The sequence below is a fragment of the Pelodiscus sinensis genome, chromosome 7, assembly GCF_052426305.1.
Source record: "Pelodiscus sinensis isolate ZL-2025 chromosome 7, ASM5242630v1, whole genome shotgun sequence".
NCBI classification, from domain to species: domain Eukaryota; kingdom Metazoa; phylum Chordata; order Testudines; family Trionychidae; genus Pelodiscus; species Pelodiscus sinensis.
Window position 1 is genome coordinate 39,481,394 of NC_143058.1, and position 27,484 is coordinate 39,508,877.

General features: G+C 40.1%; 1 protein-coding gene across 1 annotated transcript in view; it reads right to left on the reverse strand.

Annotated features, from left to right (window-relative positions):
* LOC102458957 (sodium channel protein type 2 subunit alpha-like) overlaps positions 1–27,484 on the reverse strand; it is a 164,160-nt gene that overhangs the window by 88,695 nt on the left and 47,981 nt on the right. The window contains exons 2-11 of the mRNA XM_075933532.2: positions 17,522–17,803; positions 15,121–15,239; positions 13,927–14,016; positions 12,789–12,917; positions 11,951–12,042; positions 10,500–10,736; positions 8,277–8,340; positions 5,059–5,200; positions 4,373–4,579; positions 1,707–1,979 (exon numbers count right to left, since the gene is read on the reverse strand). Of these exons, the coding sequence (XP_075789647.2) occupies positions 1,707–1,979; positions 4,373–4,579; positions 5,059–5,200; positions 8,277–8,340; positions 10,500–10,736; positions 11,951–12,042; positions 12,789–12,917; positions 13,927–14,016; positions 15,121–15,239; positions 17,522–17,794 (1,626 nt within the window). The 5' untranslated portion in view covers positions 17,795–17,803. The remainder of the gene's footprint in view (positions 1–1,706; positions 1,980–4,372; positions 4,580–5,058; positions 5,201–8,276; positions 8,341–10,499; positions 10,737–11,950; positions 12,043–12,788; positions 12,918–13,926; positions 14,017–15,120; positions 15,240–17,521; positions 17,804–27,484) is intronic.

Here is a 27,484-nt window from a genome sequence, read left to right on the forward strand (position 1 = left end):
ACAACTGACAAAATCATCCAAAGCACAGGACTTGGTGATAGGGAACTTTAACCTTTTAGATATCTGTTAGGAAATAATTCATCAGGGCACAGATTATCCATAAGTTGGAGAAAACAACTAGGGAAGAGGCTGTTCTAAATTTGATTTTTGACACACAGAGAAGAACTAGTTGAGAATTTGAAAGTAAAAGGAATCATGAAATGTCAGAGCTCATAATTCTAAGACATGGTAGGAAGAAAAACAGTATAATAAAGATGATGTATTTCAAGAAGGCAGACTTTAGTAAACTCAGGCGATTGGTAAGTAAATGTATCTTGTAGTAAAGGTTTTTGATACTGTCTTGCAATACCTTCTCATAAACAAACTAGGGAAATACAGGCTAAATGGAGCTACTCTAAGGTGGATGCATAACTGCTTGAAAAATCCATTTCCAGACAGTAGTCTCACAGTGATTGGCCCTGACTCTGTTCAATAATCATTCGTATCTTCATGAATGATTTAGATAATGGCATAGAGAGTACACTTTTAAAGTTTGTGGGTGATATCAAGCTGGAGGAGTTGCAGGTACAAAAGAACAGGATTACAGTTCATCATGATCTGGACAAACTGGAGAAATGGTCTGAAGTAAATAGGATGAAATTCAAAAAAGGACAAATGCAAAGTAATCTAGTTAGGAAGGATCAATTGCATACATATCAAATGGGAAAGGACTGCTTAGAAGGTCTACTGTGAAAAGAAATCAGAGGGTCATAAAGGATCACAAGATAAATATTAGTCAACAGAATGACACTGTTCTCAGAAACCTGAACATCTGAAATATATTATCAGAAGAGTTGTAAGTAAGACAAGTGAAGTAATTTTTCCACTTTATTCCATGGTGATAAGGATAGAGTATTGTGCCAGTTCTGAGTATCACATTTAATGAAAAATGTGGATAAATTGAAGGAAGTCCAGAGAATAGCAACCGACATGATAAGAGATCTAGAAAACATGACTTACGAGGAAAACATGACCAATTAGATTTGTTTAGTCTGGAGAAATGAAAACCAAGTGTGGGACATAATAATTGTTTTAAAGTACATAACAGGTTATTACCTGAAACAGCTGTTCATTCTGTGAAAGTGAAATTATGCATAAAATCCTACCTATGTTAAAGTGGTAACTAAAAGTTGAACAAAAGAGAAAACAAATAACCTTCCTAGGTATTCTGAGGTGAATTACCTCAATATAAAAAATGAATACATTTCCATCATTCCATTAACTTTGTGTATATGGAATAAGGCCCCATTAAAATAAAAACAAGAAAAGGATTGACAATGGTTATCAACAACTAGCATTAGATACTACTACATTATCCTAGACTAGAAGGACTCTAGAATGCCAAGAATGAACAATTCCTGGACTACCTTTTAAAGCACACAAAAGCACAGGTTAGAAAGTTCTAGATGTGGGGAAACATAGGTTTCAGTGGCCCATATTTCTGTTATCATCGCATCAAGATACTGAACAGCTATTTTTTAAATATTTATTTTGGGGAATGTTTGCAGGATTTCTTAAAGTAAAACAAAAACTCTCTCCCTTAATTATCCCTCCCTTTTGCAATCATGCAGTGAAGTCACAATGTTGCACCTTAGATATTATTACAATTTTCATGCCGAACCGATCACTGTACTAAAAAATTATAATTGCATTAGTTATAACAGTACCTGGTCAGGAGAAGTGAAACGCTTTTCATATGAAGAGAAACGGAAACCTTTCTTTCGGATACTGCCTTCTGAATCAGATTTGGGAAGCTTTTCATCATCCAACTTGTCCTCTCCTCCAGAAAGCTCTCTCTGTCTCCTTTTCTTCCTTCTGTTTCTCCTTTCTTTAGCACTCTTTGAGCTCAACTTCGATGCTTCTGAGGAACTCTCTGAGAGCCTACAAATCCTATCTTCAGCACCAAAATCTCCTAACTCAGCTGCTGCTTCTGCTATTGCCTGATATAGCAAAAGGATAACTACTTATTAAAACACTAAAATATCAAATACGTAATTAACTACAAACTCCTTTACTACTTACTATAAAAAAGCACTATTGTTTTAAAACAGTCCAACCTTGTTTCCACCAATGTATTCCAAGTGGCTTTTATTTATATGGCCAAATCCTACTAATTTCTGCAAAAAATGTCACTTGAAATCATGCTAAGTGAGGAAAACAGGATAAAACCATAATATATTATGATAGTGCTGGTCACAACTCTATAGCTAAGGTTGAGTTCCATTTTTCACTTAAAGCAAGGACTTATTCTCTTTGCTCTGTATGAAAAATACAACATCTCCTCTCTCACCTCAAGACTTGCATACTTGATTTAAAGAGTATTTTCTGAGAATTGATTAATATTGTACAATTAGATACAAAGCTGCAAATGTAATTTATTTATAAGCTGATTTCTTCAAGAATAGTCTATGCATAAGGTTTCAATTAATTTTAACTATGAGAGCTTGAATTTCTGCATTTTTTTCATTGTTAACTTCATCAGAATAAAGAAAATACCAACACAGATACTAAATTTCTTAAAGGACATCTAAGTTTGAATTAATATTAATCAATTCCCAGAAAATACTCTTTAAATCAAGTATGCAAGTCTTGATTTGAGGGAGGAGATGTTGTATTTATCATACAGAGCAAAGAGAATAATTCAGCTACATATGCAGCTCTATCTAATTTTATCTACCATTGTATGTGATTTTTATTATTATAAATAACACTCTGGTAATTTTTAAGAGCCCACTTTGTGATATCAGAGGAAACTCTACCTATCACCATCATTCCTCTACAGCTAATTTTGATTAATCAATTCTATCTGTTACAAAGAGTCAAGAAGTGAAAGACAACATATATGCCAGGAATTCTCACTGGTTGATTAAATAGCCCCATTGTCACCATTCTCTAACATTTCTGTAGCTGCATACTATCTTAAGTGCCAAGTCATTGCTTTCTTAGCTCCACTGTCCATTCAGACAGTACTGCTGGAGGAATTGATGCAGGTTCATCTAAAGAACTCTTAAAGCAGAGACCTTTGGACACAGGGAATGGGTTCACCTTGTCCTTCCTCTCTTTTCACACTGCTTTCACTAAACTAAACTAAACGTAGCCTACTAAACCTGCACCAGCCTGGCCCCTTCTCCCTCCTCCCCCTGCGAGCTAGGGTCCCTTTCGCTCTCTCCCAAACCCAGTCCTAACCCCGGTGGCTGGGGAAGTGCAGGGGAGCCTGCCCACTCCGCATGGGGCTCTGTGAGGCTCGGGTAGTGCCATGTGCACATGGCACTCCAGGGCACTGCAGCCTGCTGAGGTAGGGAAAGCAGCAGCCTGGGAGGGTAGGGGGTGCTGTCCCGGCCTCTTCCCCATGTGGTCCCGTCTGCACTGCTCACTGCCCCAGCCCTGCCCACAGAGCCCAGGGCCATCCATCCGTCTGCAGGGAGTGGAAGGGAAGGAGCAGACAGGTTGGTGTGGCAGCTCCCCGGGGAAGCTCCCCCGGGAGTATCTGCAGGGGCAGCTGGATTCCAGGCAGTCAGGCCCCCCAAGAACCCGCTGCTGGCACAAACCCAGCTGGGAGCCCTGCTCCTAGCGCCTGTCTCTGGTCTGCTGTCCCAGGCAATGCACACACCCTTTCCCCCCCGGGCGACAACAGCTGCAATGTGCGATGCTCCAGTGACTGTGCCATGTTTCTTGCCGTTGAAAGGGGGTGGAGGAAGAGGAGCAGGGATTTGGTTTAAAATAGTAATTCCAGTCGTATGGGGAAGCGGAGAGGTCTGGCTTGAGCTGGGAGGAGGGGGGAGAAGGGAGAGGGAGGAAGCAGGAGGGACACAGAGCGATGTGATAACATCACTCTGTCATTCTGCAGGAAAAGCTTTTTATAATATACTAATACAGAGAGTTTGAAATTAATGAACTCATAGAATGGTATAATAACTTTTTAAGTTTCTTTCTTAGTGTGCTCATTTATGGCAATTTAAAGTGAAAAATATTATAGTGAAGTTTTAATTATTCCAAAATGAAGCATCATAAATTCAAAAAAATCAAAACTAAGGTTACCATACAAAGAAATCTAAAAACAGTAAGATAGTGAACGTACTGTTAAGGAACACCACTTATTTTTGCTCATTTTTAATCTCCATTAAAACTTAAATGTTAGAAATTACTTGAATAACAAGACCCATTTCTAGGTGTATCTCAAGTACTATCACAATGCATCTGATACAGGCTAAAAAGAAAACAGAAGCTTTGTTGTTTTCCTAGCTTCCATTACATTATATACTATGTTTTACTAATTTATATGTACAAAGTCATTTTTTTTGGTAAAAGAACAATAATGTGTGAATACAGATACCTGAGCTTCTTCTTGTTGTTTTTTCAGCTGTTCAAGCATCTGCTGAAATTCTGCCTCTTTCTGCTCTGCCTCTTCTAGGGTTGCTTGATTCTGTTCATCATAGGCCATAGCAACAACAGCTAGGATCAAATTAATCAGATAGAAAGAGCCAAGGAAAATCACCAGAACAAAAAATATCATGTATGTTTTTCCAGCAGCACGTAGTGTCTGGGGAGGAAATGATACCACTGATTAATTTGAGAATTATACAGATTTTGAGGATTAGGAAAGTGATTATGTATTTATGTTAAAGTCTGTTATTCATATTGAATATGACGATATTTACTTTATAATCCAAAATTAAAATAAATGCAAAATGTGTGCATATGTATGACAGAAAGAGAGAAAGGTGGTTATATTTTAGGAATCATGTTTTACTTATGGGATGGATATGAAATTTCAATAATCATCTCAAAGAGGAGTACAGAGTAAATAATTAAAAATACATCTGTGTGTGTGTAACTTTTAGTTGTGTCTCCCCTTTTGAAAATTCTATTGGTCTACAATGTTCCCTAAGAACATTTTATGATTGGGCTTCTTAATTTTAATACACCATTATGTGATAAGAAATGTAAAAACCTTTCCGTCTGTCATAATTGATTTCAGATAATTAACATATCAAAGCATAGTTTTCACTACATTCTCACCAGTTGATAAAGGTTTTCCCAGTAATCTTGAGTCATCAGTCGAAACAGTGACAAGAATGCCCAGCTGAACGTGTCAAAGCTCGTGTAGCCATAGTCGGGGTTTCTACCCGCTTTTATACATGTATATCCTTCGGGACATTGACTTAAAAAATAATTAATTTAAATTAGTTTATTTTTTAAACAATCATAAAGAGTAAAAATTATCTTTCAACTGAATAACTGTAATGAATAGGAGACTCATTATGGATTACTAAATTTTACAAGTTAACAAAGAACTAAATGGGAAAGAGATTAAAGACATTGCATCATAAATTGTACTATGTACTGCTCCACACAAACAAACTTTTCCTCTGCAGCAATGATAAAAGTCACCTGCCTCTATCTGCAATCACAGAAGCTTCACCCAGCTACTGCACACTTCTCCCAAAAACTCCATGATCTCTACAAGGACACTAAAAATACAACTTTATGCCTTTACCCAGGAATTAAGTAAAAGATGCTACTGCTTCTCTAAAGAGGACTACAAGGGACTCAGTGGAGGAGAGTATGTTTTGTAAATGTAATGAAATCACAGTTCTATTAGATCATATTATAAATATTTAATGCTGAATTTTGACTGGAAGGGGAGATCGACAATTAAATTTATTTGCAATTTGTTGATCAGTCAAACTGGAATTGGTGAAGTTCTTGTATTTCAGAACTGGGGAACAATCTGTCCCACCTCTGAATTCTCTCTCTAGAACCCTACCTGTCTTCCTAGAGGGTGGTTCCTCAGATAATAGCCACTTGAGGCAGTCCAACTGTTTGCTATTAGCTTGTAGGGGAAACTTTCTAGATTGTTGGCTTCAAAACCTGAAAGATCCTATGTAAAATTTTAAATGTGCCATTCAATTCAAATCTTTTGCTGCAGAGGCTTGGCACAAAATTTAAAGATTTTCCTAGAGCTTTCAAATTGTTTAACCAGGCAGCAATAACTAGAAAAAAATCTCAAGAAGAAAGGGTCAGACTGGAAGACATGGAGGTTCCTAGAAAGAAAATCAATAAACAACAGAATTTTTATTTTTCTGTCCCTTCCATATCAGTCTTCCTACTGGAATATGGACATCAGTAGATTATCCATAAAGAGGGGATATAATTTAATTTAACCATATAGAAAATTGAAAACTAATTTAAGATTACTGGGTACCATCTTTCTCAACATCTTTCTACCAAACACTGCATCTGCAGAGAAGAGGATATAGACTCTACAGTATAAGAAACTACAGTATAAGAGTACTAAACATATGGGCTGTGGTCCAAACCCAGCATGACAATCAAAAAATCAGAGATAATTTAAACTATAAATATGTTTCTACTCATCACTACCACAGAAATAGCCTTTGAACAGAAACAGAACATAAGCTGACAATGAAATAAGTTGGAATCTGCAAGAGTCAGAAACAATGAGACCAAGGGGGTTATCTCGATGTTCCCCTATTGACTGAATTAGAGCATCAGCTGTAAAGCTCAATGATGACCTTTCCTTCTCAACATTAACTCTTTCCTTTTTCATGTTCCAACTGAATCTCGATGAAAATGGGAAGGCTGATCCAGATGACATTCCCTGGAACCTAATGCATTGTCCTGAACCAGTAGATCCTTTTCCTTTAACATGCAGAAGCATGAGGAACAGAATAAGAGCTTCTGTTCAGACCATAAGCAGACGTACCTTTCCTGAGTTTTTCTGCCTTCTTAGCAGTTCATACACACCCTTTTTTTTTTAATAAAGAATCATTCATTAGAATAGGAAGAGTGGCAATGATGGATCACAGCACTAGACAAATTATACTCCATGGGGAAATCCTGGCTTTTTCTCAAGTCAATATGGAGCTTTGCCACTGACTTCAACAAAGCCAGGATTTCAACTCATGCCTCTTTCTTGGATCACAGCCTTTAAGTAATATAGGAGCCCTGAAGTATCTCCCTTAAATGGACTCTAGAATCCTTGCCCACAACTAGTTTCTCTGAACATAGTATCAGATAGCTTCTACTCACTAGTAACGATGAATGTGTAAACAGAGGATAAAGGATAAATTTGTCCCTGGGACAGTGACTCTATAGAGTATCCTCCTCTGATAACTGAGACTGCTCAAATGCCTCAGTATAGGCAGTGCCAGAAGAGATCTTCATCTCTGTTTAAGCAGTTGCCTGGTATATGTGAGGATTTGTTTTCTTGTGATGTCTGTCTGCCATTTCTGAGGGGGAGCAGAGGTACTGTCCTTCAAACCCTTCTTGGGATGCCAAAGGTAAATATATTTTTGTTTTAACAGTTTGGAGGAGAAAAACCTTGAAGGCAGTAAATAGTTAGTTATAAATCTTTAAGGGTATGTCTACGCTAGCTTGTTAATTCGAGCTAGGAAGGCAAATGAGGTGACTGGAGTTGCAAATGAAGCCCGGGACTTAAATATCCTGGGCTTTATTTGCATGTTCCCGTCCGGTCAGCATTTTGAAATTTCACTAGCACAGCAGTGAAATTAGTTCGAATTAACTGTTACTCACGTGGAATGAGGAGTAACAGTTAATTCAAACTAAGGACTTAGTTCGAATTAACGTTTCACTGCCGCATGTAGTCATGCGGCAGTGAGTTTGGGCTAGTGAAATTTCGAAATGGCGACTGGACGGGAACATGCCTATAAAGCCCAGGATATTTAAATCCTGGGCTTCATTTGCAACTCCAGTTGCCTCATTTGCTTACCTGGCTCGAATTAACGAGCTAGTGTAGACATACTCTAAGAAAACCTGTGAAAACTCTGCTATAGAAGGAGGCTCAGAGCCTGACGTGTACAGATTTGAGGCTGGGATTTCTGCAAAGCTCTTTCTAAGCCACGGCTCATAATAATAATCTGAACTCCCATTAGCTGCTGTGGAGATGGGGAATGCCCACTATGAAGACTGTCTAACAAGGAAGAAATGAAGACAAATATTTTAAGTCATTCATAATACAACTGGTGTCAGCTGAAATTGATGTTTTGAGTCCAATACAGTCCACTATTTTGAGTCCAATATTTTTATTCTTAATTTTTTTACCTATTTAGTTCAGATGTTTTGTAATGAGAAATAAAATAGGTTGATTGACCATGGTACTAACTAGCTAAATGTATTACTGTATTTAGATTGTGCTATCAAAATGTTACATCTTTTTTATACAGAACCACAGTATAACTTACAACATTTCTTACCCTGCGTCGGAGCTATTACCACAAAGCAGGGCATCCTTTTTTCCTGTTATAGTATAAAAATGGCCTATCAAGAAACAAAGAATTTTAAAATGTTATAATATTTAACTAAAGGAATGTTGCATCTAGTTACATTGCTAAGTGCAGCTATGATAAACATCAGTAGCTGAAAAACTATTTGCTAATAAAAAAAATTGACATTAAATCTAGCTATTTACACATAAGAGAATAGGCTTACTTTCAAGATAAGATTTTAAACTAGTACACTTTAATCAACAAGAAAATAAGATAAATGTTTCTACAACTGTAAATCTAGCTTGTTAATAGTCTATAATATTAATTTCTCATTTCATTCTGATCTACCAAAAGGCATGCATGGTAGAGAGGAACACAAATATACTCATATATAAAACATACTTTTGTGTTGACTAATTCTAGTACATTATGTTTCATAAACTCTTTATACAACATATATAGTGAGCCACAAAGGCCTTTTCCTTAAAGGAAAGGACTCTGAAACTGAATACTATATTCACTAGCATTCAAAAGAGTTACTTTAATGGGACTATTGGGTAGACAAGTTCAAAAGGGGCTCATAACAAACAAGATAGCACAGTTATAATTCAGGTTACCACACTTTATGACAATTATAAAAGTTTTATTGAGAAAGAATTCCAAGTTCGATGATAGATTTTCAGGGAATCTGATCTTTATGTCTAGGAATACTGGTACTTCTGTTCTTTCTGCTAAAACATACTTTAAATCACAATCCTCTGTAACATTAGAATTCACTGTCCTTAAAAGGGTTATGATGCCACAATTATAGCTTCTTTTAAGGATGAACAGTAGGATAACAGATTAACTCTAAAAATAATCTATTTTCATATTAAAATTCCCTAAGATAAAACACATTAACATTATTAAAATCTTTATTATTTTGCCTTTGCTTAATTAACACTGACACTGTACTGCACTATTCCCCATATAGAGCAATGTATGTTCAATTTGCAGTGTTAAATACCAGCAAATAGCAACTGTAAAGATTTCTTATGATGACCACTGAACAGTAAGCAGAATTCTCTGTACAGAATTTTTCAAAACCCAAAACATTTACTATGAGGCAGTATGGGGTTTCTGACAAATATAAGTAAGGGGTTTTTGTTGTTGGAGTGTTTTTGTTTCTAATCATTATTATTACTGCTAGCCTTAAAAAAAAAAAAAAAGAGAGAGACAGAGAGAGACAGACAGACAGACACAGAGACAGAGACAGAGACAGAGACAGAGAGAGAGAGAGAGAGAGAGAGAGGCTGGAAATCTCCAAATCTTGCCGTGCTCACTTTTATGGTAATCTTAGATTACAAAAAGAAATAAGTCTCTACAGCTGATATTTCATCTAGTTTAAAAGCTTTGTTTTCAAATGATATTTCCTGGTACTTAAAATGTTAAAAAATGAACAGTGATACTTCCTCTTTTTAAGTGCTCTTGGATCTCTAAAAATCTGTAATATTAAATGGTTTAAATTCTATCTTATGGATGCCCAAATCCTATCACAGTTGATGAACTACTCTCCATCAATTTACAGAAAAATGTTAGCACATTACTTTCGTAATATTTATCTTAAGAGGTATAATTTATCTCTGACAGCCTAACCACAAAATTTCATATACCAACTTTCCCAAAATTTGGAGGCATGTGAATCCAGGGAATTAGTTTAGGTCCATCTTTAACGGCAGCAAATGAGCTGGTTATTCTTTCCACTAAAAAAGATGCTGAGTAGTTGCTTGGGTCAGACACTAGAGGTTATTGTGATACACGGATGCCATAAGATTATAGCAATGCAAAGTACACAAAGGCAGGTTTTAGAAAGATTTGGGACTGACCACAAATATATAAAAGACTGAATTCAATCTTTCCTTTTAGCCCACCTTAACCTTTTTCATGGGAAAGGGAGGATGGAAGGCCTTAAACAATGTGTGGGCTGAGGGACTTGGATAGAAAACAAGGGAAGCTGGCAGAAACACCTGGGCAGATATTGAAATAACTGTGAAGTTATCTGCACGGTACACTTTTATCTGGTGGGTAGTCAATAATAAAGTTATGACTTGATTTAAACCGTATTAAGCATTTCCTGCCCTTTCAGGATAAATGGACAATATTTACTATTAAAAAGTATTCTTCAATCATAAACATTTTAATAAATGATAGCACTGAAAATAAAATTCTTACTGTTATTCTCAGTATATGCTTTCCAGTCAAACACAGTGTCATTAATGAAGAATGAAACAAATCTATTTTCAGAGGAAGATATATTTAAGGGCCACAACAAACATTTATTCCTCAAGTTGCCCATGAACAATTGCAGCCCTATTAACGCAAATACACTCAAACAAAACACAGTCAGGATCATGACATCTGAGAGCTTCTTCACAGACTGAATAAGGGCTCCCACAATAGTCTTCAAGCCTGCAAAGGGAAAGGGATTTTTACTGTGACAGAGAACTTTTATTTTAGACATCAGTTAATATGAGTTCTTCTAACATTATTAAAGATTTCATGCATCATTTTACATCAGAGCTGGCAACAGACTTCGCTGGGCCCTGAACAATGGAGGTGGGAGGCTCCTGGCTCAGCCTTCAGCACCACCTGGACCAGACTGCACAGGGGTCTGGCAGTGATGTAAAGGGTCCAAAAATCTAGCTGCATCCACTGCCACGGTAGTAGCAGTGGTGAACCGAAGCCCCGGGCCCTTTTAAATTGTCAAGCCCTGGGGAAACTACCTCCTTTGCCACCCTCACCCCTATCAACCCTACATATATGGTTGCAATGGTTTTTTAAATTAAAATATTGTGCAATGAGTCTCCCAATCAGTAAAAATGATTAGCAGAATGTTGGTTAATTTGAAAGTATGAATGGAAATTAGTAATATATATTCCAAAGCACTTGTTTACACATAAAAACAAGAGACTTATTTGTGCTTAACATTAATTCCATGTAACGAAAAATCTTTCTGATTTTCAATTTTTTGCTGATGCATCTCGCTCCAAACCTTTGCTAAATTTTTGATGACACAATACATTGGCATAGCAAACGTAAAGATCTTGTTATACTGCAAATTTTAGCTCATGTATAATCAAACTGGAAATGGTTAGTTAAAGAAAGTCATCTTAAGGTAATAAATATCTCATGCAATGACTATGCTAGTCTTTATTAACTTATTCCTTTGTCTTTATTAGTGATTCAACTTTTTTAAAAACTGATTGAAATTTTCAATCCTGAGTATCTGCAATAAATGGTAAAATTCATAGTAAGAATGAATAAAAATAATTAATTTGGATTCTAATGCAGGAGAGAAAATTTAACATCATAAGATGCAAATTAAACAGGCTCCCTATTGCACTTTTCTCATAGAAGAATTTGTTAAATATAAAGGCTGATTGTTCAAAAAATATTAGAAAGGCATGGAATATTTAAGCCAAAATTAAAATCTAGATTCCTCTTTTTTGTACGTACAAAAAGTATAAAGGCCAAGAAGCAAGAATACATAAGTTAAAAACATGAGAATTAATAAGGACAGTCACTCAATAACAATAATTTTAAAAGGACTGTCTTTACTGCTAGAAGAGCAAGTGTAATAGAAAAGCCTTCAAGTCAGCTTCAGTGTTTGACCTAGCTCTCACCTGGAATGACTGATATTGTTTTCAATGCTCGGAGAACTCTAAATGTTCTCAATGCTGAGACATTACCCAGGTCCACAAACTCTGTCAGATATCTGTAATAGGAGAGTTCGCACACAAACACAATGACAGCAGACACAAAATTAAACAGTTGGAGATACCTGGTACCTGACACCTAATACATATACTTAGAATCATAAAATCGTAGGACTGAAAGTGGCCTTGAGAGGTCATTTAGTCCAGTCCCTTATACTCATGGCAGGACTAAATATTATCCAGACCATCCCTAATACATTTTTATATAACCTACTCTTAAAAATTACTAGAGATTCCACAAACTTCTTAGGAACTACAGAAATAGTTTTCAAAACTCCCAATATTTTGAAAGTCCAAATAGCTGAAACAGGTTAACTAATTCTGTGATATGCATGTAAGATTCCATCAGTCTTATTCAGAATTTAGACAGTACTTATGCTACTTACCTGGGACTTTCATCTAGACCTTTTTGGTGATCTTAAAACCAATGAATTACATTCATATATTCTCCTTTCACTGAGTTTGTCTTACATTAATAAGCTCTTGTCAGTGACTATCAGTTAAACATGAATTTCAAATGAAATGGACAACACTGATTTTATTTTTGAAAGCTTAATTAATGTAAACTAGGTTGGCTATATTGTGCAGTGCAGATAGAAAGATGACTTCCATTTCTGCTGTCCATTATATAGGTGTATAAAAATTGTAAAAAGATTTGGTTATTTTAAATACAACAAAAACATATTTAAAAAAAGCTAACTGACATTCCACAGTCACAATTTTTTAAAATTGTTACTTTACTTACGCAAATATAATAACAATAAAATCAAGCCAGTTCCAGGGGTCCCGGAGAAAAGTAAAACCATCTATACAGAATCCTCTTGCAAGAATTTTTATAAGGGATTCAAATGTATAAATTCCAGTAAAAGTGTACCTGAGAAAAAACATTTAAGCAAGAGTTAACGGCCCTAGTATTATCAATCAATAATGTGACCATGTAATCACCAGGAGAGTCATGCAAAAATATTATTTTTTAATGCACTGCCTTTGGTGCTACTGGATCAAGTTTAACAGACAGTCATAAAACCTTCACTACAAGATTCCAGTACATTCTAACTGACATCACTTTTTGACTCTTGCATTTAATTTTTTTTAAAGTTAATTTAGAGCCCAAAAATGGTCAGTGTACAGAAAATCTGTTTATCTAAAGAAAAGTTATATGCTGGGCACCTGCAGTACAAGTCTGCATGCATCACTCTGTCTATGAGATACAACTCTTTTTACGGTTATTTAATAATTGGCCAGGAAACACCCTGACTACACTCCTACATCTGCACTGTAAGAGTTGTCATGGACTTGAAACAATATAGAGGCAGCACAGTCAGCACCTAATGAGTTGGGACAATTATATTACTCTTCAGTGACCTCCGCAGCCAAACAACGAAGAGCATGGATGGATTGCAAAGACAGCCCCAGCCACAAAATTTGTTCACACAATGCAGAAGGACAAAAATTCTCTCTAAAAGTTACATCTATCTATATACTGTATATAAACTTGTAGGAGAGCCAGTTTTCTCAACAAGAATTGGTGCCTATGACAAAACCTCAAGTGAGAAGTTATGCAGGTTATCTGAGACAAGTGAAGATAAAATATTTATACTCTCTATACAAACATATACTGTCTATGATTAAACATATTATAGAAAATATTTTAGAAATCGTAAAGAAAATTTACATTATTTTTTATGTTGCTATTTTCATCTATATCTGTCTGTACTTAGTTAGCATAAATCTAACTGTATGACATTACAGGACATATAATAAAATAGAATAAAGATTCATCTATCAATACCTCATGTTAAATTTTCAAAGCACTATGTAAACATTAATTCTCAACATCTCTGTGAAGCAAATATGTACCTTATAATATCATTTTTACTTACTCAACAATCTTTGCCCAATCTGGAGGGTTACTCAATGTCATAAATACACAATTTGTCAGAATAGTGCACATAATAAGTATGCTAAATAATGTAAAATTTAGTCAAGGATCATGGGGTGACAAGTTAAATACAAGAAACTATATCACACAGACTTTAAGGCCAGAAGGGACCATTACAGTCTAGGGATGTTAAATTTAGATTAATTGGCTAATCAAAGAGTCAGGGTTCTTGATACACTTCAAAGGCAAAAGTGCTGCAGGGAGCACGGAGCCAGCGGAGGACTCAAGCAGCCCCCTGTTGGCCCAGTGTTCCCTGCAGCATTTCAAAGCAGCAGTGCCACATGGAGCCCAGGGTCAGCTGGTGACTCACCGTCCCCAGCTGATCCTCATGTTCCATGTGGCAGTGCCACTTTGAAACATCGCGTGCAGCCTGGGCCAGCTGGGGACAGTGTCCGGCTCTGGGCTCCATGCAACGCTGCCACTTTGAAGCACCTCCCTCCCCTCCCCCGCACTGCCTCTTTCTGATAGAGGTAGCAAGACGCGGAAGCGTGTAGACTATCCAATAGGCATTTGCTTATCAGACAGTCGACTAGTCGTTCACATCCCTGTTATGATCATCCAGTCTGACCTCCTGTACATTGCAGGCCACAGAACCTTACCCAGGAGTTAATACATTCAAGTATTAAAGTAACTTAGGTAGGGTATTTATTCTCAAGATAAATATTAACATGAAATGCAAGCTATTTCCCATGATATGGACATTTAATAAGTATTTGGTACTGTAATCCAGAGGCTCTGAGACCTCTAGAAAGAATGAAGTGTGCTCCACAACCTTAGCTAAGTATCAGCAGGCTTTTAGCTCATGTCTTTATCTCCTAAGATCCCAGGTTCAAGCCCACCTGGGAGGCCAATGGCATTAACAATACAAATTAAGAAATTTCATTAAAAGTAACAATCAATTAAATCTATAAGCAAAATGTTGAAGCAGTAGCCACAAATGCTAATTCTGTAATTTAGTAGTATACAGCTTCTCTCTCTTTCACTGAATTTATTCAGTGGTTCAATCAATGTGATTAACTAATGTGCTGTGAGGTGAGGAATTAAGAAGAGAAACATTATCTAAATTTTAAAACAACCCCATATTACTAATTATTAAAAATAAACCAGATTTAAACAAACCACATGAAAAGGATATGAATGAACCAAAATTTTAATAGCCATTTTCCTAAGGGGATGGAAAGGAGATAAAATGTACAAGGCAGGTGTGGCACTGAATCGGAAGATGGCCTTCCCTTTATTCAATACTATAAAAGTCTGGAACACAAAATGAAAAATATACATTTAGAAACTGTGAATAAACATTTTCAATTAAACATTTTCAATTAAACACTTTTCACTGTTATGTTTATGTTGCCTGATATACTGCATTGCTGTAAACACACAGATTTGAGTCTGCTGCTGTTATTCATGTTAGTCATCTCGTTTACTTTTCATGGTTTAATGGAAATACACAAACAAGCATCAAGTCATCAATTTCTACATGAATTAGGGATGTAATTTGTTCCTGATTATACACAAGTCCCTCTTCCCCACATGCTGCCTCTGTATCAGAGGCAGCACCAGTATGCACGGGGATCAGTCTTTTAAGCCAGCTCCCCGTGTGTACTGGCTCCCCTAGAGCTAGATTGAAAAACTGATTTTTCTGACATGTTATTTTCTTAAATACTGGAATTATATTTTTCCTTTGATCCTTTATGTTTCCCTTTTGATCCAATAAGATTATTAAACTCCAGTATTGAATTGTGAGGAAGTAATTCTTTTTCTTTATTTATTTTATGTGGTTTATATCTTCTTACTTGTACACTCCATCCTACATATGGTATATTGATCTAATTATTGGCTATAACCTGTTACTAAATTATAAATTTCCTCCTCCTCCACAGGATAATGCTTTATTCTATTCATTTCTTCCTGATTAAGTATTTAATGCATCATTTTATTATTGTGTTCATTTGTGCACAAACACAACCTTGGTTTTTTGGGGTTTTTTCTTTTTTTCAAACTGATTTCAGCTTTGTTTCATAATCTTCTGCATCAACTCCCCTCACCTGCCCATCTCATCATCAGTCTATGGATTCCATAGTCACCTTCATAATTTTCATCTATTAGTATTATTTTTAATATGGGAAAGTCAATTTCCCAGTTGGAAATGTATGTTTAAAAGAAATCTTCACATTTCCTCTTCATAGGCCTGATCGTGCAAACACATTCAAAGATCAGTTAATTTACTCATATTTACTTGTGTAAGTATTTTCAGCTCTGCCTGTACAACTAAATCTCTTATTTCACCATTTTAACCTCAAATACCTTTATGTAAAGAAAATAGCAGCTAGCTGATACAATTCTTTTACTGAAATTATTCAACATATCTATAGAAACAACAATAAGTTTGGCAGGAAAAATGTCTCTAGAATCAGTAATCCATAGACTACATCCTCCCCCACCACCCCAGCTCACAGCTCTCATTAGGCACTGGAAGCTGCAAGGGCCGATGCCACATATGGCTGCCTGCAGATGGTCAATGTCATCAAAATGTCTTGTGGCCTGCAATCAGATTACCCTGGGAAGCTGCATGTGGACTGCAGGTTGCCCACCACTGACCTAAGTTATGGAACTCTGGCACAGAAAAGAAAAATAAAGGTGCTTTCAATCTTTAACAGTTTTGTTTGTTTTTAAATTTATGCAGCCTTAACATGATCCTGTCAAGTTCAAATTTAGCTAAATATTTAGTAAAACAAGTATTTATAAAACTGAAGATCAACAGCAACATTTAGTAACAGGTCATGTTGGCTGGTCTTTACATACTTACAACAGAGTATATACGAAACATTTTAATAGGGCTTAGTAGAAAAGAAGGAAATTTCTTCATTGGTGTCAGGCTTTTATACTGATCCCAAACCAATTAGGTTATTAACCATTCACTTTCATATACCTTTATATTAATTCATGAGGGAATGAGGCAGAGGGACCCTAACGCTTATTTACTTTCACTCTCTATGTAGAACAAACAACAGTTAGTTAATAAGTGTTCTTAATACCTCTGAAGTTCATGTCTCTTTACATACACAATACACTTTATTTGTTCAGCCTGTCAATTTCATGGTAATTACTATGAACCAGTTAAGCCAGCGAAAGCCTGAACAAAATATAACTATCCAAATGGAAAATATATAGCACCAGGCCCTGAGAAGCAGCATACACCCCAACACTAAGTGTACAGCCCATACCCCGCAACTGGAACACTGAATCCTAGCATCAGGAACCAGGAAATAAACAGGAACAGATCCCCTACTCCAGATGCCAAGCACTCAAAGAATATATGACCATCACCAAAAAGCAGTATATCCTACCAAAAATGGAGCTTTTACAAATAAATTCAGACTGTGGCCACAATACTCAATTCGTGCATGTAACATCGTGGGAAATTTATAACCTTAATTGAGGCTGCAAAACTGGCCACTTCCAAGTTACAGGTTTTAAAGTCTAAAGTTTTAAAATTCAGAGGTGACATTCAAATAGGCTTAAAAAATAGCTACCTTTTTATTGATGTAATATGGGTCCAGGTCCTCCAATGGTTCAGACACCATTCCTGGAGGTATGTCGCCATAAATAAATGGAAGTGTCTTTCCTGCTTCCAAGTCATTGTTTGGCTTTGGGACATTTTCTTCATTGACATCATCATCTTTATGGTCTTCTTTGAGAAGATTAGCCTTTTCTTCAGCAATACGTTGTTCAATAGCTGCAAGAGACTCTCTAGTGAAGTAAAAGAAGCTGTCACGTCCCGGTGGTACCAGCACTGCCTGTGCCATCTTTTCATCCTGCAAATTTTAATCAATGTTTAGCCTTTTGTATAAGAATGTTTTAGGGGAATAGAAGACAAAAATATTGAGGAAAAAAGAGACTACAACAGGAAGAAAAATCAAAACACTCCCTGGGGTTTATGTAAAGGCTTCTCTGGTTTTACCTACCAGCAACTGAAAACGTATGCTATCTATAACATTAAGATAGAGCTTTTTCCAAACACACCCAAGGAAACTGGGAGCCTAACTCTCATAGGTGCCTTTAGAGAAATCTGCATTAGGATCCACTTCTGCCACAATATCAATGGGATTTCTCTCTCGAGGAATAGACCCGGAAGGATCAGATTTAAGAAAGAAATCACAGTCTTGAAAATAATGAAGATTATGCCAGTAATAGATAAATAGGTTTCAGGTATATATGTTTGTTACCTGCTTACAATATGAATGGACAGCTAAAAATAATGACTAAAATCTTTAAAATTACTGTTATCTGCCTAGTGATAGAAATGTAGCCGTGTTAGTCTGGGGTAGCTGAAGCAAAATGCAGGAAAATGTAGCACTTTAAAGACTAACAAGGAAGTGGGTCTGGCCCACGAAAGCTCATCATCTAATAAACCATCTTGTTAGTCTTTAAAGTGAACATTGTCCTGCATTTTGCTTCTGTTATCTGCCTCTTACTTTCTTCTAAAGCATTGTACCATAAGGTTACGTCTACATTGCGGCGCTCTTGCGCAAGAACATATGCAAATGAGGCACAGTGTTGCATATCGCCACACCTCATTTGTGTACTTAATGAGCCGCCACTTTGTGCAAAGGGCTTTTGTGCAAGAAGGGAACCCCCCTCTTGCACAGGAGCCATTCTGCCTGAAAATAAGTGGCAGAATGGCTCTTGCGCAAGAGGGTTTTTTGTGCAAGGAGCAGTGTAGACTGCTCCTTCTTCCGCAAACGCCCCTTGCGTAAAAATGGTGGCTCATTAAGTATGCAAATGAGGCACAGCAATATTCATCGCCACACCTCATTTGTATATGTTCTTGCGCAAGAGAGCACAATGTAGACATAGCCTAAGAGCTTTGAATTATTTCACAGCTACTTAATAAATAGCTAGCCATATACACTTTTTCATTGTAATCAAATTGGCATAATTTGACCAATTGACCAAAGTGACACCAATTCTTTTTGGCAAAACTGGAGAAGTAATAGAGACTTCACAGCTGAAGCCACTGAAATGAACAACAGACTGTGGCCAAATTTGCATGAAATGTATTACTTCATCTGTCTGAGGAAAACCCAAGACAAAACAAAAACACTTTTTTTAAAGTTGGGAAAATTGAAACAAACACACTATATGTGCAATGTCCCTTGCTAGTTTCACGGCTCCTTGATCTTTCTCTACAGACAGCCTCCTAGGCTACAGTAAATTGTGCTGTACCTTCTGCATATACTTTGGCCTGATTTTCACAAGTACTAACTACCTGCAGAATAGTGATAGAAATGTAGCCGTGTTAGTCTGGTGTAGCTGAAACAAAATACAGGACTATGTAGCACTTTAAAGACTAACAAGATGGTTTATTAGATGATGAGCTTTCGTGGGCCAGACCCACTTCCTCAGATCAAATAGCGGAAGAAAATAGTCACTGGCCAAGAAACACTGGAGACATTCCACAGAGATTTCAACAACCTACACCCCACCATCAACCTCAGCCTGGACCATTCTACACGAGAGATCCATTTCCTGGACACGACGGTACAAATCAACAATGGAAAATTAGACACCACTCTCTACAGAAAACCCACTGACTCATACAGTTACTTACACGCTTCCAGCTCCCATCCAGAACACACCATACGATCCATCATCTATAGTCAAGCCCTTCGATACAACCGCATCTGCTCTAATCCCACTGACAGAGACCAGAAACTTCAGGATCTCTACCAAGCATTTATAAACCTCAACTACCCACCCGGAGAAATAAAAAAGCAAATTGAAAGAGCCAGACGAATACCTAGAAACCATCTACTTCAAGACAGACCCAAGAAAACCAACAATAGAACACCACTTATCATCACCTACAGCCCCCAACTTAAACCTGTCCAACACATTATCAATAAACTATAGCCTATACTGGAACAGGATACCAAACTCCAAGAGGCTCTGGGAGACAGACCCATAGTCTCCTATAGACAACCACCTAACCTCAAGATGATTCTTACCAACCACCACAGGACATACCACACTAATACCAACCCTGGTACCTTCCCTTGCAACAAACCCCGTTGCCAGCTTTGTCCACATATTCATTCTGCTGATACCATTATTGGACCTAACCAAGTGAGTTATAAGATCAAGAACACATATTCCTGCGCATCCAGAAATATAATCTATGCTATCATGTGCCGAAAGTGTCCGTCTGCTATGTACATTCGACAAACGTCTCAGACACTTCGTCAAAGGATCAATGCCCACAAAACAGGTATTAGACAGGATCACAAAGAAAAAACAGTTTCTTGCCATTTCAACCAGAAAGGACATTGTCTCAACGACTTAATTACCTGCATCCTGCTTCAGAAGCCTTTTAAATCTGCACTTGAAAGGGAATCCTCTGAACTGTCATTCATGCTAAAATTCGACACTCTACGCGCGGGTCTCAACAAAGATCCTAGCTATCTTACCCATTACAAAGATAGCTTCCCCAATTATTACCTCTAATACCATTAGCTCACAGACATTTATCTTTCCCCCTCCCCCGCATCCCCCTTCTGTTCTGAAATTTGATTTGTCCTTTTCATATGTGTTCATTTTTTTAATTGTATCCTTTGGTATATATGGTTGTGACAATTTTCTTCCACTATTTGATCTGAGGAAGTGGGTTTGGCCCACGAAAGCTCATCATCTAATAAACCATCTTGTTAGTCTTTAAAGTGCTACATAGTCCTGTATTTTGTTTTAACTACCTGCAGTTCTCACTGGTTTCCACAGAAACCATGGGTATGCAATTCTTCTGAGAAGCAAGCCAATTCCATGTAAGGAACACTGAGAAAATGAGAAAAAGTTCTCAACTTGATTATAAGCTTTAAGTTTTATAGTTCCGAATGTTGGAAACGATAAATGCAAATGCCATGAGTTTCCTAAGTGACCTAATCATTTCATCAGTCCCATTAAGAAAAATAATCTATTACAGTTGCTATTGGTGAGATCCCAATCGCACAAAGATATTTAAATATTTAATTGTACAGAGTTGTTCCATTGACATCAGTGGTATTACTCACAGTGCATAAAGCTAAGCACATAGTTAAGTCCTTGTCAATTAGGGCCAAGAGCTGGAAAATAGCTGGGCCAATGAAGCCCTGTTTTTATGCCCTGGTAACTTCCTGGGAGATGCACTAGGACTGAATTTGTGTGTGTGTGTGTGTCCACACGCTAGACCAAAATTTCCTGCTGCCATTTTTGAGCAGAACAATGGGAAAAACAAATTATCCTCCCCACACAGACACTTTCCTCATGAATTTTTAACCACATCTTTTATAAACAGAGTTACAGCAAAAGTGACACAAATTTGAAACTGGGCACAGATAAATTTTAATTGAGGATGGGAAAGAGAGAGAAATAAAAAGGAAAGTTACAGTTCATTAATACAGCAGTTCCAAACCGCCGGTCTGTGGGACCAGTGGCGAGCCACAAACTGCTGCTTCTCAGGCTGTGCCATGCCTCCAGGCCGTGCCATGCCTCCAGGCCACACGCCACTCCCTCAGTCCTACCCACTGGAGAAGTGCATGGTTAGTGGCACAGCAGACAGGTTCTCCAGGAGTCTGTGCTGGGCCTGCATGTGTGTGCAGCCCCGACCAGCATGGGGTGCAGGAAATGCAGGGGGTGGCTGGGTGGGGGGCGAGGGGACTCTCATGCCTCATAGCCTTGGGATAGGAGCTGCCCAACGACATAGGCTGCTCCGGGAGATCCGGAGCAGCATTATCCAGCCATCGAACGCATGCACAGAACAGGAAGTCTGCCAGGGGAGGCGGATAGGCAAGAGCCCCAGCCCCAGAAGCGATCCTGGTAGCTTGGGCAGCCATGGAAACAAACTTCTTTTCTTTTTCCCCTTCCCCTCTAAGGCCTGTAAGTGACAACGTGGGGCTGGGCAGCATAGTTCCCTCTAAGTTGCACACTTGCATGCGCAAAGGCAATTTCTACCTTGCCCACCTCCTAAGTAGAGCCACATAGCAGCATGGCGGACAGGCAGGCAGCTGCTCTGGCTGGCCAGGCTGGGGCGGAGGAGCTGAATGGCTGGCAAGGACTGCAACAGTGGCCGTGTGGTGGACAGCTGCTCATTAATGTTCCCACATGCAACATTCTCCTTCTGTTCAGAAATGTTTGAATGATAAGAGTGGAAAATGGTCAAGTAACACAGAATAACAGTTACAGCAGCATGTGTTATCAAGGTGACTTATTTCAGCGTGTCTGTTTGCAAGTGATTAAATTTTTAAGCCTAAAACCTTTGTGTGAATGGTTTTAAACCAGAGCATACTTATGGTTTTAACTGATTACTATTGCCATGAATAATCATGCTGTGTTACCAGGATAGTTTTTGTGCAGGAAACAGGAGGATCTATTTTCAGATCCTCAGGTTTTCCCCTTTATTGTGTGTGTACAGATGCAATGCAAAATAACACGACTGCTTACCATAATGAACATGCAAATGTTCAAATAATTTATTTACCATAATGAATATACAAATTTTTCTATACCGGTCCGCCAAAAGTTTTTCAATGAGTTTGCTGGGTCCAAGGCATAAAAAAAGTTGGGAACCGCTGCACTAATAATTGTGCTCCTATGCAGGTTCATCAGTAGGCATTTGTGTTTTCCAATATCAACTAAGCAAGGAATATTCCAGCCCAAAAGATAAACATTTTGAAAAGTGCACCATATGATAAATGAATTCACAGCTACACAGTTTATAAGAATAAGAGTTTGGATTAAAGTAATTTCAGCTATCACAGCCAAAATATACAAAAACTATTCAGCCTTGCAACTCATCAATAGTCAGCAAATCAGGGGTTAATAAATTCATTGGTTTCAACTGCAATAGCCTCTAAACAACAGTAACTCTGAAATAATGCAAAATCCAGATGGACCAATGAGCACAATATGAATGAAACAAACAAATCAAATTAAAGGAAAAATCTCCCATTTTCCTAAAGCTGGAAAAATGGTAGATTAAAAAAACTCATTATGAAAATAAATGCAAAATATAACTGCAAATTAACTGTATCATTATCACTGGAATATCCGAGCCTATTTGTAGTGCCCAAGTTGTGTTTTTGTGAAGCTTTTTATTTGTGACACTGGACATCCATTGTGTATGATGTATTACTTTCTACTCTGCTTTTTAAAAAGTATTACTGTACAGTAAACTTCCGATAATCCGGCACCTTTAGGACCCAGGGGGTGCCGGACTATCAGATATGCCGGAGTACCGGAACGGGGGGGGGGCTATGAGGGGTCTGGATGCCACCCCAGACCCCCTCATAGCCCCCCCTTACAATAGTCCGGCTCTGCCCCAGGCATCCCTGATTCAGCCGCTGCTGGTCAGTTTCAGCAGCAGCTGAATCGGGGATGCCTGCAATAGAGCAGCTGGGGTGCTGCTGCAGCGCCGAGGGACAGCGCTATGGCACCAACCCAGGAGCACTCCAGTTGCTCTTGGGGACGCCTGGGGCAGAGCAGCTGGAGTGCTGCCGGGTTGGTCCCGCAGCGCCAAGGGACGGCGCTGCAGGACCAACCCGGCAGGACCCCAGCTGCTCTGCCCCAGGGGTCCCCGATTCAGCCGCTGCTGAAACAGATCAGCGGCTGATTCCAGGAAGCCCGGGGCAGAGCTGCTCTGCCCGGGACTTCCTGGAATCAGCCGCTGATCTGTTTCAGCAGCGGCTGACTTGGGGACCCCTGGGGCAGAGCAGCTGGGGTCCTGCCAGGTTGGTCCCGCAGCGCCAAGGGGCGGCGCTACGAGACCAACCCCGTAGCACCCCAGCTGCTCTGCCCCAGGTGTCCAGATTCAGCCTGCTGGTGAAACTGACGCTGCTGGTCAGTTTCAGCAGCGGCTGAATCCGGATGCCTGGAGCAAAGCAGCTGGGGTGCTGCCGGGTTGGTCCTGTAGCGCCGCCCCTCGGCGCTGCATGACCAACCCAGCAGCACCCCAGCTGCTCTGCCCCAGGGGTCCCCAAGTCAGCCGCTGCTGAAACAGATCAGCGGCTGATTCCAGGAAGCTCCGGGCAGAACAGCTCTGCCCCGGGCTTCCTGGAATCAGCCGCTGATCTGTTTCAGCAGCGGCTGAATCGGGGACCCCTGGGGCAGAGCAGCTGGGGTCCTGCCGGGTTGGTCCCGCAGCGCTGTCCTTTGGCGCTGCGGGACCAACCCGGCAGCACTCCAGCTGCTCTGCCCCAGGCGTCCCCAAGAGCAGCTGGGGTGCTGCCGGGTTGGTCCCACAGCCCCGAGGGGCAGCGCTACGGGACCAACCTGGCAGCACCCCAGCTGCTCTGCTCCCGGCTTCCCTGATTCAGCTGCTGGTCAGTTTCAGCAGCAGCTGAATGGAGGAAGCCTGTCCGGCTGCCCCAGCACTTCCGGGTTCCTGATGGTGCTGGACCATCAGGAGTCCCGGAGCATTGGATGTCAGACTAATGGAGTTTTACTGTATATAGATTTATGCTGAGCCAATACTAAAGGCTTGTCTACATGAACATCTAGTTCATGGGAAGCTGGGATGTGAACATGCTGCACTCTAACTTCCCTTATAGACCTTTCTGATTCGTATTAACAGTTTAATTGATCTAGTCCAAGATCCAGAAGACTAGAATGAAGACCATTAACAAATTGCATAAGCCAGGTCCACATAGACAGACTGTGGCAGGCTAGTGTGGATTAGATTCACTCCCCAGCTGCAAACGGTGTAGTTATACCCCAAATATTCAAATACATTTAACTATTCATCATGAGACATACTTCTTAATCTTTCATGCTGCCTGATAAAATGAAAACAGTACCTTTTTTGTTAATCATGACCACAATGAATGATGAACGCCATAAATTCAAAAATGAACTGCTGAACATGCACAACTGCCAGAAAACAGGAAAAGTTGTCTATTTTAGTAATTAAGAACAGCTAAATTAAGAACAGCCATGTCCATTCAAGTGGCACACCTGAAGTTTTCTGCAAGCCTGTTAACAGTAATGTGTAGGTGTGGCCTGTGCTTGCTAATGTAAATTTCCTATTGTCAGGCACCACAGAAAGAAATATAAGACACCAGGAATGTGGTTTTACTTTGCAATCATGCTGCAATCATTCATCCTTCTGTTCCACCTAATGGAGGGCTGCTTCCAGCCAGCCAGTTACCTATCTATCTGGTCAACCTGTTCCAACACTGTTGCTGGGAGCCCACTTTCCTCCTCTTTTACCAGCATTAAGGCAGCAGGGAAGAGGGAATTTTCAATGAACTGGACATAGGAGCCCCATCCCCTTCCCAAGTTATATTCAGGGAATCAACCCACTATGGAGCAAGCTGCCATGCTGATCCTGCCCTCTCTGCCTTGGAGCTGCCCCCCTGGGAGCCTCCTGCTTACTCTGCTGCGTGTGGAAAAGAGAAAAGGGGGCATGCTGATGTCAGGGTGTCCCTCCTCACCCCACTCTTGTACCCTATCTCGATACAAAGAGAAGAGGATGGAGGGAGGTTGGCAATGCAAATCTCTGTCACTCTCACACACTTTGGCTTTGTCTACACTACAAGTTTTTGTGGCAGAAAATATGCTAATGAGGGATTTTTTTGCTCAAAAAGAAGCAGTGTAGCCACTTCCATTTTGCGCACCCCTCCCTCTTTTGCGCAAGATCCTTATGCCTGTCCTGGAAAGATCTTGCACAAAACAGGTTTTGTGCACAACACAGAAATGGCCACACTGCTTCTTTTTGCACAAAAACTCCTTGCTGCAAAACTCGCAGTGTAGACATAACCTGTGTGTGTCTGTCATTCTCTCACACACACTGTCCTTCACTTTCATCTTCCAACCCAACACATATGTGGGTTGTTGTTACTTCTTTTACTGCTTTCAAAGTATGTTATTTTGGGGTTTTGACTAGTCTGTGCATTTCATAATATTCATTTCTCTCTTTCGCTTAAATGTAATTCTTGGAACAGTGAATTCTAAAATGCCTAACCTGTTGCTGCTGGAGTAATTATCCTTGTGATAATTGCTGTCCTGGATGTGGCTGGCATGTCCCTGCAGCCCTAAGAAATGCAGAGTAGGGGGTCTCCACAGGCTGTCCTTGCCTGCAGACACCAGTCCTGAACAACCCCATTGCTAAATAACGGGGAACTGTGGCCAGTAGAAGCTGTGGGCTGAGTGCCTGTAGATGAGGGGCAGCACACAGTGCCATGGAGCCATTGCATGACAGCTGCTTTCAGGAGTGGTGCAGGGCTAGGGCAGGAGTAAGCCTGCCTGAACCCTGCTGCTCCACCCCCTGAAACCCGTCTCAAATGGTGCCCAGTGTGATGGGGAAGCCGATCCCCGCACTCAACTGTCGGCGCCGACAGCTGGGGAGGACCAAAGGCGGCTGTAGCGGGGGCACGGCAGACCGAGGACCTAGCCCTGGCGAGTCTCGGCGGCGCGCTGTTGCCCGCAGGTGGGGAGAGTGCCGCGGCCGCCACGGGCAGCCCAGAGCTGACGACTGGCGCAGCTGCCAGCAGGCGGGACTCCAGGCGGGAGGGCAATAGGACCCAGGAGGGGCGCCCCAGCGCAGTGAGCGCAGGAGGGTAGGGCACCGCCCGGGAAGCCCAAAAGGGCGAGGTTGGGAACCAGGTGGGGGGGCGCGGCAGATACGGGCGGAGACAGTCAGCAGCAAACACCCAACCCGGACGGGCCCGGCGCCGGCTGGTAATGGGCCAAGGAGTCAAGCAGAGGCCGTGGGCATGACCGGTGACCCGAGACGTTGGGCGTGAGGCGGGACTTTAAGGGGAAAGACTAAGAGAAGGGGAGGGGGTGCCGTAGGGACGGACGGTACGGACCTTGCCACACCCAGCCAGAGCCTACTTCCTGAACTCATCCCAGCCCTGAACCTCCTCCTACCCCCAACTTCCTGTCCCAGACACGAGTCCCCCTGCACCCAAACACCTTCCCAGAGCTTGCAACCTGAAACCTCTCCTGGATCCCAATCCCTCATCCTGGGCTAAGCCTGGAGCCCCTCCCACACTCCAAACTCCTTGACCCAAGACCAGAGCCTGCACCCCTTCTCCCTACTCCCGCCTGGTGAGAGCGAGTGAGGATGGGAGAAGGGGAATGGAGTGAGCAGGGTGAGGCATCGGAGAAGGGGTGGAGCAGGGGTGGGGCCTCAGAGACGGAGTGGGAAGGAAGTGGGACCAGGGTATTTGGGTTTGAGGTAGATCTTACATTGCACTTAAATTGAAAAAGTGATCTTGTGGTTAAAAAGATTGGAGATAACTGGTCTAGAGAAAGGATAGAAGGTATTGTGCAAACCTTTATTCACCGCACACTGCTTGTCTGCCCAGTAAGCCAGTGTGACCTTAATATAGTATCTTAAATATTTGAACTGCTTTAAAAATAATCATGTTATAAAGAATTTAAAAAAATGAATGTGCCTTTCTCCTAGTATAATGTATTGATTACCAGAGATGCAAAGGAAGCAACCCACTGCAATGGAAGTACTG